This window comes from Oryctolagus cuniculus, chromosome 2, assembly GCF_964237555.1.
Source record: "Oryctolagus cuniculus chromosome 2, mOryCun1.1, whole genome shotgun sequence".
NCBI lineage: Eukaryota > Metazoa > Chordata > Mammalia > Lagomorpha > Leporidae > Oryctolagus > Oryctolagus cuniculus.
The window spans coordinates 99,969,947-99,983,806 of record NC_091433.1 but is presented as its reverse complement, the minus strand read 5'-3'; the positions used below and the strand labels follow the sequence as shown (position 1 = coordinate 99,983,806).

The 13,860-nt window shown below is 46.8% G+C and overlaps 1 protein-coding gene across 11 annotated transcripts in view; it reads left to right on the top strand.

The window, feature by feature from the left end:
- The window catches only part of CCDC138 (coiled-coil domain containing 138), a 65,425-nt gene extending 57,738 nt beyond the window's left edge, over positions 1 to 7,687 (top strand). For 7 of the 11 annotated variants that reach the window (XM_070068670.1, XM_017339180.3, XM_070068676.1 and 4 more), the window contains 2 exons: positions 4,940 to 5,078; positions 6,938 to 7,434. In XM_070068670.1, the coding sequence (XP_069924771.1) occupies positions 4,940 to 5,078; positions 6,938 to 7,103 (305 nt within the window). In that variant the 3' untranslated portion in view covers positions 7,104 to 7,434. Of the gene's footprint in view, positions 1 to 4,903; positions 5,079 to 6,937 lie in introns of all 11 variants that reach the window. The other 4 variants (XM_070068672.1, XM_070068674.1, XM_070068675.1 and 1 more) reach the window with 2 other exon arrangements.
- Positions 7,688 to 13,860: the final 6,173 nt, after the last annotated feature.

The window sequence follows — 13,860 nt, the reverse complement described above, 5'->3', positions numbered from 1 at the left end:
CCAGGAACTCCATCCAGGTCTCCCACGTGGGAGGTAGGGGCCTAAGCATTTGGACCATCCTCCACTGCTTTCCCAGGCACTTTAGCGGGGAGCTGAATCAGATATGGAACAGCAGCCAGGACTTGAACCAGCACCCATGTGGGATGCTGGTGTTGCAGGCGGCAGTACCCAAAATTGTCCATTTTGACCATTTTTAATGTTCTGTCTCTGTTTATGCTGTGTCAGTTTCAGCAATAGTAATGGACTCCCAGCCAGCTGTTGTGCCTTCCGTCTCCTCTTCTTTTACTTTTTGCTGAAGTTATATTGTTCATTTTTCATTGTTGCAGTTTATATTTTCATATTGTGTTTTGCATATTTGATTCAGATTAGTTTTCATTAGTTTTTTTTTTTTTTTTTTTTTTTTTTTTGACAGGCAGAGTGGGCAGTGAGAGAGAGAGACAGAGAGAAAGGTCTTCCTTTGCCGTTGGTTCACCCTCCAAAGGCCGCCATGGCTGGCGCGCTGCGACCGGCGCATTGCGCTGATCCGATGGCAGGAGCCAGGTGCTTCTCCTGGTCTCCCATGGGGTGCAGGGCCCAAGCACTTGGGCCATCCTCCACTGCACTCCCTGGCCACAGCAGAGGGCTGGCCTGGAAGAGGGGCAACCGGGACAGAATCTGGCGCCCCGACCGGGGCTAGAACCCCGTGTGCCGGCGCCGCAAGGTGGAGGATTAGCCTAGTGAGCCACGGCACCGGCCAGTTTTCATTAGTTTTACACTCAATTATATTCATTGCCTGAGACTAGTGTTATTAAAACTGTGGCTTCTCCATTTCTGTGTTCTGAATTTCAAATAACTTTATAATTGTTCCTCTCCCATATGCTCTGCCTCCCTGCCCTGCGATAGAAGAAGGGCCTGGTGATGCGTGTTTGGGAGAGCAAGCATGAGGCTTTTGCATTGAACAAGATTTGTAAATCTTTCTGTCTTTAGACCCTCACTGGTACCATTGTGGGTGTGAGCACAGGTTCTTTGAATCTCAGACAGTGAATTGAATGAGGACCACACAGACAGGAAGTATAGGCTGCAAGATTCATCACAATAAGCAAAGTATACTCAAGGGAAGTGAGAATGGCTTCCGGAGAAAAAAGCTCCGGAGGCGGTTGTTTAGTTTTGTTTTGCTCTCCTCCAGGACCCCTTGGGTGCTCCCTCTGATTGTGGATTTATAGGCAGATTGAGTGAAGGATGGGGTGGTCGTTGCCAGGGAGACTTTTGCCAGAGGTCCTGGGAGGATAGTGCGTGTCCAGGCTGACAGAGATCGCTGGGGTCTCCGGGCCGGGTGGAGGGGTGCTGTCGGGCCAGTCCCACAGGTATTGCGGGGGGGACTCCTGTCAGGATCCCCTGTGTGGCTGTTGGCCCTCCATTGTTAGACCACTCAAGCGATGTCCCCGTCAGCATGTGCTTTACGAGATGAGCTCTACTTGTCCCCTCCCTGGTTTTGACCATGTGAGTTTAGATTATCTGGCCTGGCTGTCTTTGAGCCTAGCTGCTTTTTAAATTTTTTTAAAATTTATTTATATATTTGTTTATTTGAAATGCAGAGTTACAGAGTGAGAAAGGCAGAGGCACAGAGAGAGAGAGAGGTCTTCCATACTCTGGTTCACTCTCCAGTTGGCTGCATTGGCCAGAGCTGCACCTATCCAAAGCCAGGAGCTGCTTCTGGGTCTCCCATGCAGGTGCTGGGGCCCAAGGACTTAGGCCATCTTCTACTGCTTTCCCAGGCCATAGCAGAGAGCTGGATCGGAAGAGGAGCAGCCAGGACTAGAACCGGTGCCCATATGGGATTCTGGCACTGCAGGCGGCAGCTTTACCTGCTATCCCAAGGCACATAATGGGCATTAGCAAGAAGCTGGAATTGGGAGTGGAGCTGAGACTGAAACCCAGATACATTCTAAAATGGAGTGGGTGGCCCAAGCAGTGTCTTTTTTTTAAGATTTATTTATTTATTTTTTTATTTGAAAGAGTTACACAGAGTGAGAAGGACAGGCAGAAAGAGGTCTGGCCATGACAGCCAGAGCTGCGCCGATCCGAAGCCAGGAGCTTCTTCTGCGTCTCTCACGTGGGTACTAGGACCCAAGGACTTGGGCCATCTTCTGCTGTAACAGAGAGCTTTATCAGAAGCGGAGCAGCCGGGACTGGAACCAGCGTCCATTTGGGATGCTGGCACCGCAGGAGGTGGCTTTACCCACTATGCCACAGCGCCGGCCCCCTAGGCAGCTTCTTAAATACCTGCCAGTGCCCACCCCCTCAAACCTCATCTTCCTATAATATCCAAGTCCAGTTCCCCCCCCCCTTTGCCCCTTCAGAGCTAGAGTTTGAGAGCCATTTATCTCAGTTTTTCCAAGACAATGGTGCCAAGTGGTGACATGCAGTCTTTGTTAGCTTCTCCTGGTTGTGCTCGCACTTCTCAGATTCTGCCCAAAATACTTTGTTGGAGTTCATTTCACCTAATTAGGAAGGTGGGAGGTGTGGACGTACTACGCGGATGGAGAGATTCTTTCGGCTTCAGAATAACAGTACTCTAGTGTAATACGCAGTTCTGACATCTCCTTGAGCTCACGAGTCAGAAGGGTGAAGAGTAAGCATAGCCAGTTACTGTTCCTCTGGAGTGAGAATTCCTAGGGGTCTCGCCAGGCTTCCCCTGGACCTCCATGTTCCCATCCTAAGGCATTTGCCGTTCGTTGGTCAAGGTCATGATGTTGAGTTTTTCTCTGTGTTTCTGTGCTTGCGTTTGGTTCCTGTAGGTGTAGCGTCTGTCTTTGCTGGGTTTTCTGTTGGGTTTTAATTTTTGGTCCCTATGCCTAGGGCAGGTGTTAGGGGAGAGATTCTCAAGCATTTTTCCATCTCTGTTTCAATGTGGAAATCAGGGAAGTCAGGCTAGGAAAGGTGTCCAGTGTGACATGGAGTTTAGGAGAGGTGTATAACACCCAGTGTGTTGGACCGCTTTCTTTCTCTTCCTCTTCATTATTGTTGTTGTTGTTACTTCCTTCTGAGACCAGGGTGCTGGCCTGGCTGCGTTCTTACGTAGGCTTCCTTTGGGTTGCAGCTTCTTCCTACATCCACACAGGCTGAAGAGAGAGTGAGTCAGCTCTCTGAGGTCCCCTTACAGAGAGCTGTAATTTGATTCGTTCAGACTGTGACTACAGAATTAGCCTGCTGTCCCCATTCTAAAGGCTGGGAAACCCAGAGTCAGGGTGCCAGGGATTCAGAGTCTGAGAGGTGGTGCCTCGGTGCTGAGTCCTCGCGTGGGGAAGGGCACAGACTCTGTCATTCTTCCTTCAGACCCAGTCACTCCCCAGAACCCACCTCTTGATACATCGCTTAGAGGGAAGGCTCTTAGGAAAGAATTCTGGAGAAAACATTCGCTCTATAGCACCGCATTTATTCACATTGAAATTCTTCTAAACTGAAAACATGTAACAAATTGGAACATTGAAGTATTGGAAAAATGTTAAAACTGCAGTTTTTCGACTTTAGTTGAACTTAACGCACACGAGAATCTCAGAACTACTTTTCTCCTCTATCTTATGTCTCTTCCAGCTTTAGAGCGATTGGAACTGAAGCCACTGAGCCTCTTACTTCTAAAAGACTTTTGTTAAATTCACTTTTTACATGTGCTGATAAGTTAAAATCTTTGGTGGTCCTGGCATTTTTCCAATGGAGTCATATGAGGAAATTCACTTTTTTTTTTTGTCTTAAGATTTATTTACTTGAAAGGCAAAATTAGAGAAGAAGAGACAGAGAGATCTTCTAGGTGCTGGTTCACTCCCCAAATGGCCACAATGGGCAGTGCTGGGCTGACCAGAGCCAGCAGCCAGGAGTTTTTTCCATGTCTCCCATGTAGGTGGCAGGGGTCCAACCACTTGGGCCATCTTCTGCAGCTTTCCCAGGCTGTTAGCAGGGAGCTGCCAGTACTCAAACCCTGATTCAGACTGGTGCCCATATGGAATGCCGGTGCCGCAGGTGGTGGCTTTGCCCACTACGCCACAGTGCCAGCCCCAGAAGTTAACTTTTATTTAGCAATAAATAGGATTTCCTTTGGTACTTAGTAAATAACTTTTAAATGTGTGTATTTTGTTCATGGCAAGATCTGATTTAGACAAATGATATAGACAAACGACCATCATAACTTTCTTGTGTGCTTTAGATTATAGGATGTTAAGAATCCCAAGTGATCTTTCCGGTCTTGACTTGACTTATTCCCTACGCACTGATTCAGTTGTGTTAGCCGTACAACAGAAAGCTTTCTCATACACAGTTCACATGAATCCTGTGTCACAGGACTTGAAATAAGAAAACTGTCTAATACTACTTAATGAAGCTGCTTGAAATTTCCACAAATATAAGTTTATCTGTAGATTATTTGTAACCTGTCTATTAGCTAAATTCTCAGTATTTTAGAAGATGCGGTGTAACTGACATGGGCATGTACACGTGACTTCGTGAGCTATGTTTAGACCTTACTTGAATTAGACAACTGTGTACTGGGTTTGTTTACCGTACCTTTACCCAGGGTTATATGTGAAGGGGAGCTAATCATTGTTTTTAAAAAAGTTACTACTTCAACAACAAAAGTTCTTGTTACTAATTATCTAAATTGAGTTTATGGTTATGAACTTACTGGAAAAAAATTACTTTCCCTCTTTCAAATGTGATTTCTGCCAAATTTTGTCTAATAGAAATTAGATGATAGGCAAAAAAAAAAAAAAAAAGATCAGATCTTTTTATTTGCAGTGTTCAGCAAGAGCCAACAGATGTTTTAATTTTTCAGGTATTTTGCCCCCAATTTTTTGTCTGAGAGAGTGAAAATCCAAGCCAGTGTTTGTAAATCCCCCACATAGCTCTGGTTCTGTTCTCAGTCCCTCTCCAGCTGTTCTGGCGTGAGCACTGTTGATCTGTTTTACAGAGTCCTTGCAGCCCTTCCTGGAAGCCTGCAGCAACTCTGCGTTTTTCCGTACTTGCTCTGTGCTGCTGCGGACACCTAAACTTGATCTTCAGATACTAGAAAAGCTCAGTATTATTCTACAGAAACTTTCCAAAATCAAGTAAGAAGTTTTTATTTGACGTTTTGTATTGAAAGATGATTATCATAATCACATCTTTGTATCTAGTAGTAGAGTTAGAATGTCTAATTGTTTCTGTTCCGATCAGTTGAATGAAATTTCAGTACAACAGACAACATATAAAGCTGACGGCAGTTTTAGTAACTCAGTGACGACAGAACCAACCATTGCACGCTGGCATTCTGTAATATCGCTGGTGAGAATAAGCATGACAGCAGTGCACTTAGCAATTCCTTATTGATCTACCGAAGTGAGTTTAGAGAATGCGAATGAGGCAGACAGAGAGATTTTATTTTAGTAACTAGGTTATTGTAAGAAATTATTACGGGTTTCGTATTCCTGTTAATTTGGTGATTGTGTAAATTGAGGACTGTCTAAGTTTCCTCTTTCTCCCTTCTCCTCCACTCAGACATTGGTATGACTAGTTTTTCAATTATAGATCCAGGAAGTAGATTTTAAGGTGTATTTTCTGTGACTCCTGGTATAGGCTAATGTTTACTTTGAGGTAAATCTGGACACCTTCTGTGTCACCTCACTTTTATAACAGCAGAAGTTTGCTTTTGTTTCAGTCTTTCTATTCTTGGCACATTCCATCATCCATGGTTTCCATTATTGAGAACTTAGATATTTCACAAAGCCTCAGTAGACTTGAGTAGTAAATGTAATATATCTTAAAATTATTTGTAGACAAATATTAATGGCTCCATATGTTCTACTTGGTACCAGGTGTAGTACTATAGTAAAACATTGTCAAATTACAGCTGTATTTTCACCAAATTATTAATTTGGCTTGGTATCAGTTAATTCATGAGATTTTTTACAAGTAGGCCCAAACTGCAAGTATATCCTTGGACCAAAATGTTTTGCTCTCTGTGGTGTGTTTTATAGCTCAGGTTCATTTCAAGCTCAGATAAAGAGCCAGAACAAAGCTTGAACTCTGGAGGGTTGGGAATAGTTGATGTTCAAGAAAAATACATTTTTATTTTTATTTATTTGACAGAGTTAGACAGTGAGAGAGAGAGACAGAAAGGTCTTCCTTCTGTTGGTTCACCCCTCAAAAGGCCTCTATGGCCAGAGCTACACTGATCCAAAGCCAGGAGCCAGGTGCTTCCTCCTGGTCTCCCATGCAGGTGCAGGGGCCCAAGCACTTGGGCCATCCTCCTGCCCTCTGGGGCCACAGCGGAGAGCTGGACTGGAAGTGGAGCAACCGGAACTTGAACTCAGGGCCCATATGGGATGCCGGCGCTGCAGGCAGAGGATTAACCAAGTGAGCCACAGCACCAGCCCTGAAAAATACATTTTTAAAACCAGAAAGATGTAAGCCCTTTTGTGTCAGATGGATGTACATAAAGGGAGTTGATAATTTCTTTAAACCTAGCCAAGGAAAGAAGAAATATGCTATAAGATATTGTTACTAATCAGAAAATGAAATTAGTGACTGGTTATTACAGGATTGTTGAAAGGTATTTTGGAGCTATGTCAAAAGGTAAACCCACATTCCACCACTTTAAATGAAAAGCCCAGCTCACTTAAAATAAAATGTCTATAAATATTCAGCATTTTCTACCGATGAGAAAAAAGGAAGATTGATCAAACTCTAGGATGCAGTTTCCAGGGTTACAAGACATCTCTTTTTTTCCTTGAATGCTTTTCTATTTCAGGGCTGTCTTAGAAAATGTATTTTCTCTGTCTCAGTATCTTAATCCTTTAGTTAGCTGTTTCCCCACTACTTTTAAAGACAGATGCCGCTTCCTCACACTCACCTGTAAATTGTCTCGCCATGTCCTTATAAGCTTCCTGTGAATATGTGATTGAATAATGTGCGTTTTAATCTTTTACAGGAGTAACAAGAAGCTCTTTGAACTGTTTACAATTCACCTGATGCTTCAGGAAATACAAAGGACAACACATCCAGAGCATGCCTTTCTCTGCATTAACCTGAATTCAACTCTGTTCAATTTGGGTTTAACAAAATGCAATGCTGTGCCCTCCAACGCAAGCCACTAGACTGGCTTATTTTTTTAAGAAATATATTTATTATATGTGTGTTGTTTATCAAAAGTTAGAAATCACCAAAGTCACGAAAATTCTGCCAAGTAAAGTTATCACTAGCATCACTTATCATGAAAGACAGATTTTTTTTTCAACTTTTTAAATGAACTCTCTGGAAGCTATGGAATTTTTGAATGTTCAGTTCAACTAAGGTAGTATTAAAATACAAGATGGCATTTCTAGAATTTATGAAACTAGAGTTACTTTTTGTAAAAGTATTTTAGGAAGATTCTATCTTAAAATTATGTGATTATTTGGAATAAATTGGTGCTTATTTGGGAACAGAGTTAAATATGTCATCATTCTGTTTTCTTAATGTATTAGAATTCCTGATTTTGGAAGATGAGTATTTTTTAACTATCTTAATATCATAACTCTATTTATCTTAGATATACATTATAAATTTCTTTTGTGCTAATCATGGTTTACTTTAGAGAAAGAATTTGTATTTTTTCAAAATAATTTATTACTGAAGTATAGAAGGACAATGTAAGATTTTTTAAAAATTGAAAAATAAAGATTTCCTAGTCCCATTACCGTAAGTATGTCTTAGTGCAGCCAGTGATGCGTGCTGAGGCCAGAGGTGAGATCTCGGGATGGTGGAGGGATGAAACTTGGGACTTGGGACAGAATACCAGGGAACAGAGAAAAGAGTTGTAAAATTACACGTAATCAATGTGTAGCTATCCGTTTCAGGATCTAGAAATAAGTGTTGGGATACCGCCGCGCTACTTGAAAGGAATATAGGAGAGCTTGTGAAGCAGGAACAAGAGCAAGAGGGTGAGGTGAATGTAGTGAGGTGCGTGGGAGCTTCTGGCAGGAGCAAAATGGACGTTGGAAACCAGCAGAAACGTCCGTCTTCAGACCGTAATGTCGCGAGGACAAACGAAACTCGCTGCCCAGGAAGCCGGTGGGAGACAGCAAGTGGGTCAGAGACCCGGCGCCTCCGCAGGGCCCCGGGGCCTGGGCTGCTTCTGAAGAAGAGGGCAGAGCGGATGGTGCAGAAGCCATATTGAGAGAGGGAGCCGGCGATGCGGCACAGGGTTAACGCCCTGGCCTGCAGTGCTGGCATCCCATATGGGCACCGGTTCCAGTCCTGGCTGCTCCTCTTCCAGTCCAGCTCTCTGCTATGGCCTGGGGAAGCAGTAGAAGATGGCCCAAGCATTCGGGGCCCTGCACCCATGTGGGAGACCCGGAAGAAGCTCCTGGCTCCTGGCTTCGGATAGGTGCAGCTCCGGCCATTGCAGCCATCTGGGGAGTGAACCAGCAGATGGAAGACCTCTCTGTCTCTCTCTCTCTCTCTCTCTGCCTCTCCTCTCTCTGTGTAACTCTTTTAAATAAATAAATAAATCTTTAAAAAAAAAAAAAAGAGTGGGATTAGAACCGCTGGCTTGAACCCCAGGAACTTGTTCTCTCAACGCTGAACTGTGTGGCAGAGAAGGTAATTGTAGCATCGTTTATTGAAAAAAGTGAAGAGACAAACTGGATAGGCCAGGCAGACGGCTCCGTAAGAGTGCCGGAGCATTCGGGTGGGCTTTCGCGGACGAGTGGCCGTCCGCCCCCTCTTCTGGGAAAGTCTGGCTGGGGCACGTTCAGATGTGGCATTCCCCTAACCAAACCCCTCCAGACAGCACTGGCTGTCAGGGTTCTCACTGTGGGAGAAGCATAGGTGATTTTGACCTTGTCGGGCCATCCGTACCCCACCTCAAGGCAGGGGATCCTCGAGAGAAAGGACGGGCAGGGCACCTGGGACACGACTGCATCCCTGTTCCATTGCACGTCAGTTTATTTTCTCCACACTTTGGCCCTTGTTGCGTTGGGAGAGCATCACCTGGCTCCTGACTTCGCACAGTAGAAAATAGAGAAGTCCGGGGTATGAGGCAAAAGCACGTGTATTGAGTGACCAGAGGGAGAGGAGAAAGCTCTGACCCACTGGGGACCAGGAGTGCAGAGAGGGCCGCAGAGATGGGAGCCGTGGAGGGTTCGGGCCCTGAGTCTCCCCTGCAGCTTAGCTTCCCTCTTACTCAGTCCCCCTGCAGCTGATGGCAACTCTGGGCAAGTGCCTAGTGTGAGGCAGCTTTCGTGTAGGGCCAGGACGGCGCAGGAGCACGGAAGGCATTTAGGGCTGGTTTTCTTGTGTTCACGAGCACCCGTGTGGTGCTCAGGGGGACCTGATTGGTCCCACCATGGCGGGCGCAGCGAGAGGAACGACTTGACTTGTGAAATGAGGAGGGGACATTAGCAGCCATTGTCGGCTTGGTTATCCATTTTTTTAAGTTTTTTTTTTTTTTTTTTTTTTTTTTTCTTATTTGAAAGAGTTACAGAGAGTTAGAGAGGTCTTCCTTCCTCTGGTTCACTCCTCAATTGGCTGCAACAGCTGGAGCTGAGCCAATCTGAAGCCAGGAGCCTCTTCTGGGTCTCCAACATGGGTACAGGGGCCCAAAGAGTTGGGCCATCTTCTGCTTTCCCAAGTCATACAGGGAGCTGGATCGGAAGTGGAGCAAGCGGGACTAGAACCAGCACCCATATGGGATGCTGGCACTGCAGGCCAGGGCTTTCCGGCTTATCCTGGTCTCCCATGGGGTGCACTTGGGCCATCCTCCACTGCACTCCCTGGCCACAGCAGAGAGCTGGCCTGAAAGAGGGGCCACCGGGACAGAATCCGGCGCCCCAACCAGGACTAGAACCCGGGGTGCCGGTGCCACAGGCGGAGGATTAGCCTAGTGAGCCGCGGCGCCGGCCCCGGTTGTCCATTTTTAAAAACCTGCATGAAAGGTTTCCTCTCACTGCCTACAGGTCCCCTCACCCTACACCCTCTTACACACAGGCTGCTCTCCAGCCAGCTGCTTCAGCAGAGGAAAGCCCTGGGGCCAAATGAAAGTCTCCCAAGTGCAGATCAAAGGCTTATCGTATTCCGGAAAAGTGCACTCTATATTTTGACACGTCATGAAAAATTTAAAAAACAAAATACGGTTACTTAGAAAAAAAGAAGAAATTAATAGGAAGTTCTAGAGAAAAAATTTTAACCCAAGATTTCTTACCCAGCGAAGACACCAGGAGAGACATTCCCAGGCATGCCAAGTGTTCAGAAATTACACCACTTATGTGCTTTTCTCAAGAAAAGCAACGGCTTTAAGACTTTAACCTAAGTTGAAGGATCACTGAGTTTTTAAATCAGCCTCATTCCAAAAGACGACCGTAAACAGTGAAACCTCCTAAGCATAAATTTAAATAGTTATAAATAAGTTTATAGTGAGATTTAAAATCCTTCAAAAGGATGAAGTGTGGGAAAACAGTAGTTTAGTAGTAAGTGTGCGGGTAAGGCTTCTGACCTCTGTGAGTGAGAGCTGAGAATCGGGGGGGCTTGGAGCTTGAGGTGGAGATGGGAGAGCTGAGCAGAAGCACTGGTGATACCAGAGAGTCACAGCGCTCCATTTTGTATTAACTGTGACAGTTCAGAAAATGCCAAGGAAACAGCTCCTAAAAGCAGGAAAAGTAGTTGAAAACACGAGGGAAAACAAAATATCCCTGTAGATAGACAGCAGAAGATCAGATGCCGGGAACATGAGAACAACAAAGACTTCGAGGATAAGTGAAGGTGATTTTTACAATCAGAAATTAATTCTGTATGGCCTTGTGCTGATACGTTGGAGGAGCTACCTGAAATAGGCTGTTTGCTACAGCTTTGTCAAAATTGTCTTAAACCTGCATGGAGGGACCAGCGCTGTGGCACAGCAAGTTAAAGCCACGGCCTGCAGAGCCAGCATCCCATATGGACGCCGGTGCTAGTCCTGGCTGCTCCACTTCCGATCCAGCTCTCTACTATGGCCTGGGAAAGCAGTAGAAGATGGTCCAAGTCCTTGGGCCCCTGCGCCCATGTGGGAGACCTGGAAGAAGCTCCTGGCTCCTGGCTTCCCATAGGCACAGCTCCAGATGTTGAGGCCATTTGGGGAGTGAACCAGCAAATGGAAAGTCTCTCTCTCTCTCTCTCTACTTCACTCTGTAACTCTGTCTTTCAAATAAATAAAATAAATCTTAAAAAAAAAAAAAAAAACCTGCATGGAAAGTCACTGATGTCTTTTATAAAATTATCAAAAAAATCATTTTTTCAAAATGGCAGAAAGATAAGATGTTGTACAGGTGAATTATTTTTAAAAAGGAGGAGATGCTAAATTTATTTAGGAAGGGCCCTTTCAGCCTAGTGGTTAAAATCCTCAAGTCCCACCTTGGAGTCCCTTGGTTCGAGTCCTGGCACCAGCTCCTCATCCCAGCTTCCTGCGAACGCAAACCCTGGGTGGCAGCAGTGATGACGCAGGGAACTGGGCTCCTGCCCTGCACATGTGAGACCTGGATTGAGTTCCTGGCTCTTGGCTGTGGCCTGGGCCTCCAGGGCTGGTGTAGGCATTTGGAAAGTAAACTTTGGTTTACTATGGCCTGGGAAAGCAGTAGAAGATGGCCCAAGTCCTTGGGCCCCTGCACCCGCGTGGGAGACCTGGAAGAACCTGCTGGCTCCTGGCTTTGGGTCGGCACAGTGCCGGCCTTTGTGGCCAATTGGAGAGTGAACCAGCAGATGGAAGACCTCTCTCTCTCTCTCTCTCAAACTGACTTTCAAATAAATAAATAAATCTTAGGGAAAACAAAACTCATTACTGAATTATGTTTCTTTGTTTTTGCATTTAGCCCATGCTGTATTTTCTAAGCCTATAGATCTGTGTAGGGAAGGCATGATACTACAGTTTTCACATCCATGAACTATGCCCAGATAAATAGTTTATATCACGAGGTCTCCCGTTTCTTAGACAAAGCTCTCAAAGCATTTCGTGGCAAATCCATGGCACCCCGCAGTTGAGATGAGACCAGACTGGCAAGGACTCCGTGGGCAGCGTTCGTGTAGCTGTGCAGGATGCATGTGGGGTCAGTGGCAGGAATGTCCAGCATGTATCGGGCGGGCATCCAGCTTCTCAGACTGCCTCTCTCCCCTTGAGCTCAACACCAGCGTTAAGTCCTTCCTCGACAGTGTACAGCTGAGAGAGGGCGATCCAGAGCGTGGGTGGCAGGGCTGGCAAGGGACCCCGTGTGGGGGAGGCCCCTGAGGCTGCTGCACGCAGAGCTCTCCAGAACCTGTGGCCTCAGGAGAGACAGGGTGCAGAAGGGCTGGGTTTAGCCTCATTGTGCCAGAATCTTCTTTTGGCCCCTCTAGATTCACTCTCCACCCTTCCCTGCCCCTGGAAGGCTGTCCTGCCTGGACTAACTTGTCCAGGGAGAGAACCCCAGGAGGTGCTTTGTCAAGGTCACAGCTAGTCTGGCTACTCCCCTGCCCCGACACACACCCCACAGGGCTCTCCTGTGTCCCCAGGGTCTGGTGCCTGCTACCCACCCCAGCGGGAACAGCCAAGAGCCACCTCGGTTGCTGGAGCCCATCCTGCTTTATCTGTCAATCAGGGGCCATAGCCGGCCCACGCATTATGAATGGTGAAGACGAAGGGCAGAAAGGCACTCCGGAAGCAGCTCCACTGGGCACAGTGTAGACAGTCCAGGCTTAACCTGGCTGGAACAGGAGATGCCTGTCAACTAGTGACACACAGAAGAATGTTTTACTGTTTTGGAGCCAAATCAAACATTTCAAATCACTGCTTAAAAATTGCACTTAAAGGAGCAGTACAGTGGTTAAGACACTGCTTGGGACGCCTGCGTGGTATATTGGGGCGCCTGGGCTTCAGTCCCAGTCTGCAGCCAGCTCCCTGCTAGTGCGTGCCCTGGGAAGCAGTAGGTGATGGCTCCAGGAGCTGGATCTCTGCCACCCATGTGAGACCCAGACTGCATTCCTGAGGCCTGGCTTCCCAGCTCCCACTGTTGGAAGCATTTGAGGAATGAACCAGCAGATGGGAGACCCCCACCACACACACACACACACACACCCCTCCCTCTCCCCCTCTTCCTTTCAAAAAGATTATTTTTTCCAAAAGCATACGTGAGTGTTCCAAATCCTTTAAACAGACAGACTTTAAACCTCAAGTGGCGTACATAGAAACGAGAGGCCACAACTTTGTAGCTCTTTCAGTGGTTTTTCATTTACGTGTGTTTTGTCTACCAAGTTAATGAGGAAAGCTGAGTCCCAGCATGTGGGAGCTGCCTTGTACTTGATGTGTGCAGGTGTCCTGCTTCCCCAGGGACAGGCTCTGCACGAGGACCTTAGCTCTGTCTGAGAGAGGACGTTCCCCGTCTTGTCTTGTTAATCAGGAGTGAGTGGGGGAAGCTTTCTGATGGAAGCCAGCTCCCGGAGGGCCGTGTCAGGGAACACAGCCGCCGCCGACACTGCTGCCTGCATGTAACCATTCTCCCCTGGAGAGAAGAGTAGTGTTGTGGGATGGTTCAGGTGGCCACGTGGCTCACTCTGGCGCCAGGGTGTGCGTGGCAGTTAGCTAGCGAGGCTTCCTGAAGCCCTGGGCTGGCCCTGTCCCTCCCCGTGCTGCCTGCCTGGGTTGTGGCTGGTACCCCCAGGAGGCAGAACCTGCACGCTGAGGATGGCGGCATGTGGAGACCGTGGGCCTGAAACCAAACCCCTACCATGCAAAAGCAAAGACCCAGCCTCTTGTCTGTCCTCCTTAACCCAAGGTGTCCTTGCCTGTCCTTTATCCAAAGGAAGTATCCAGCCGGCCTGCCAGGGTTCTCGTCAGCAGACTCAAGGAGTCATTTGCTTCTCCAGCAGATA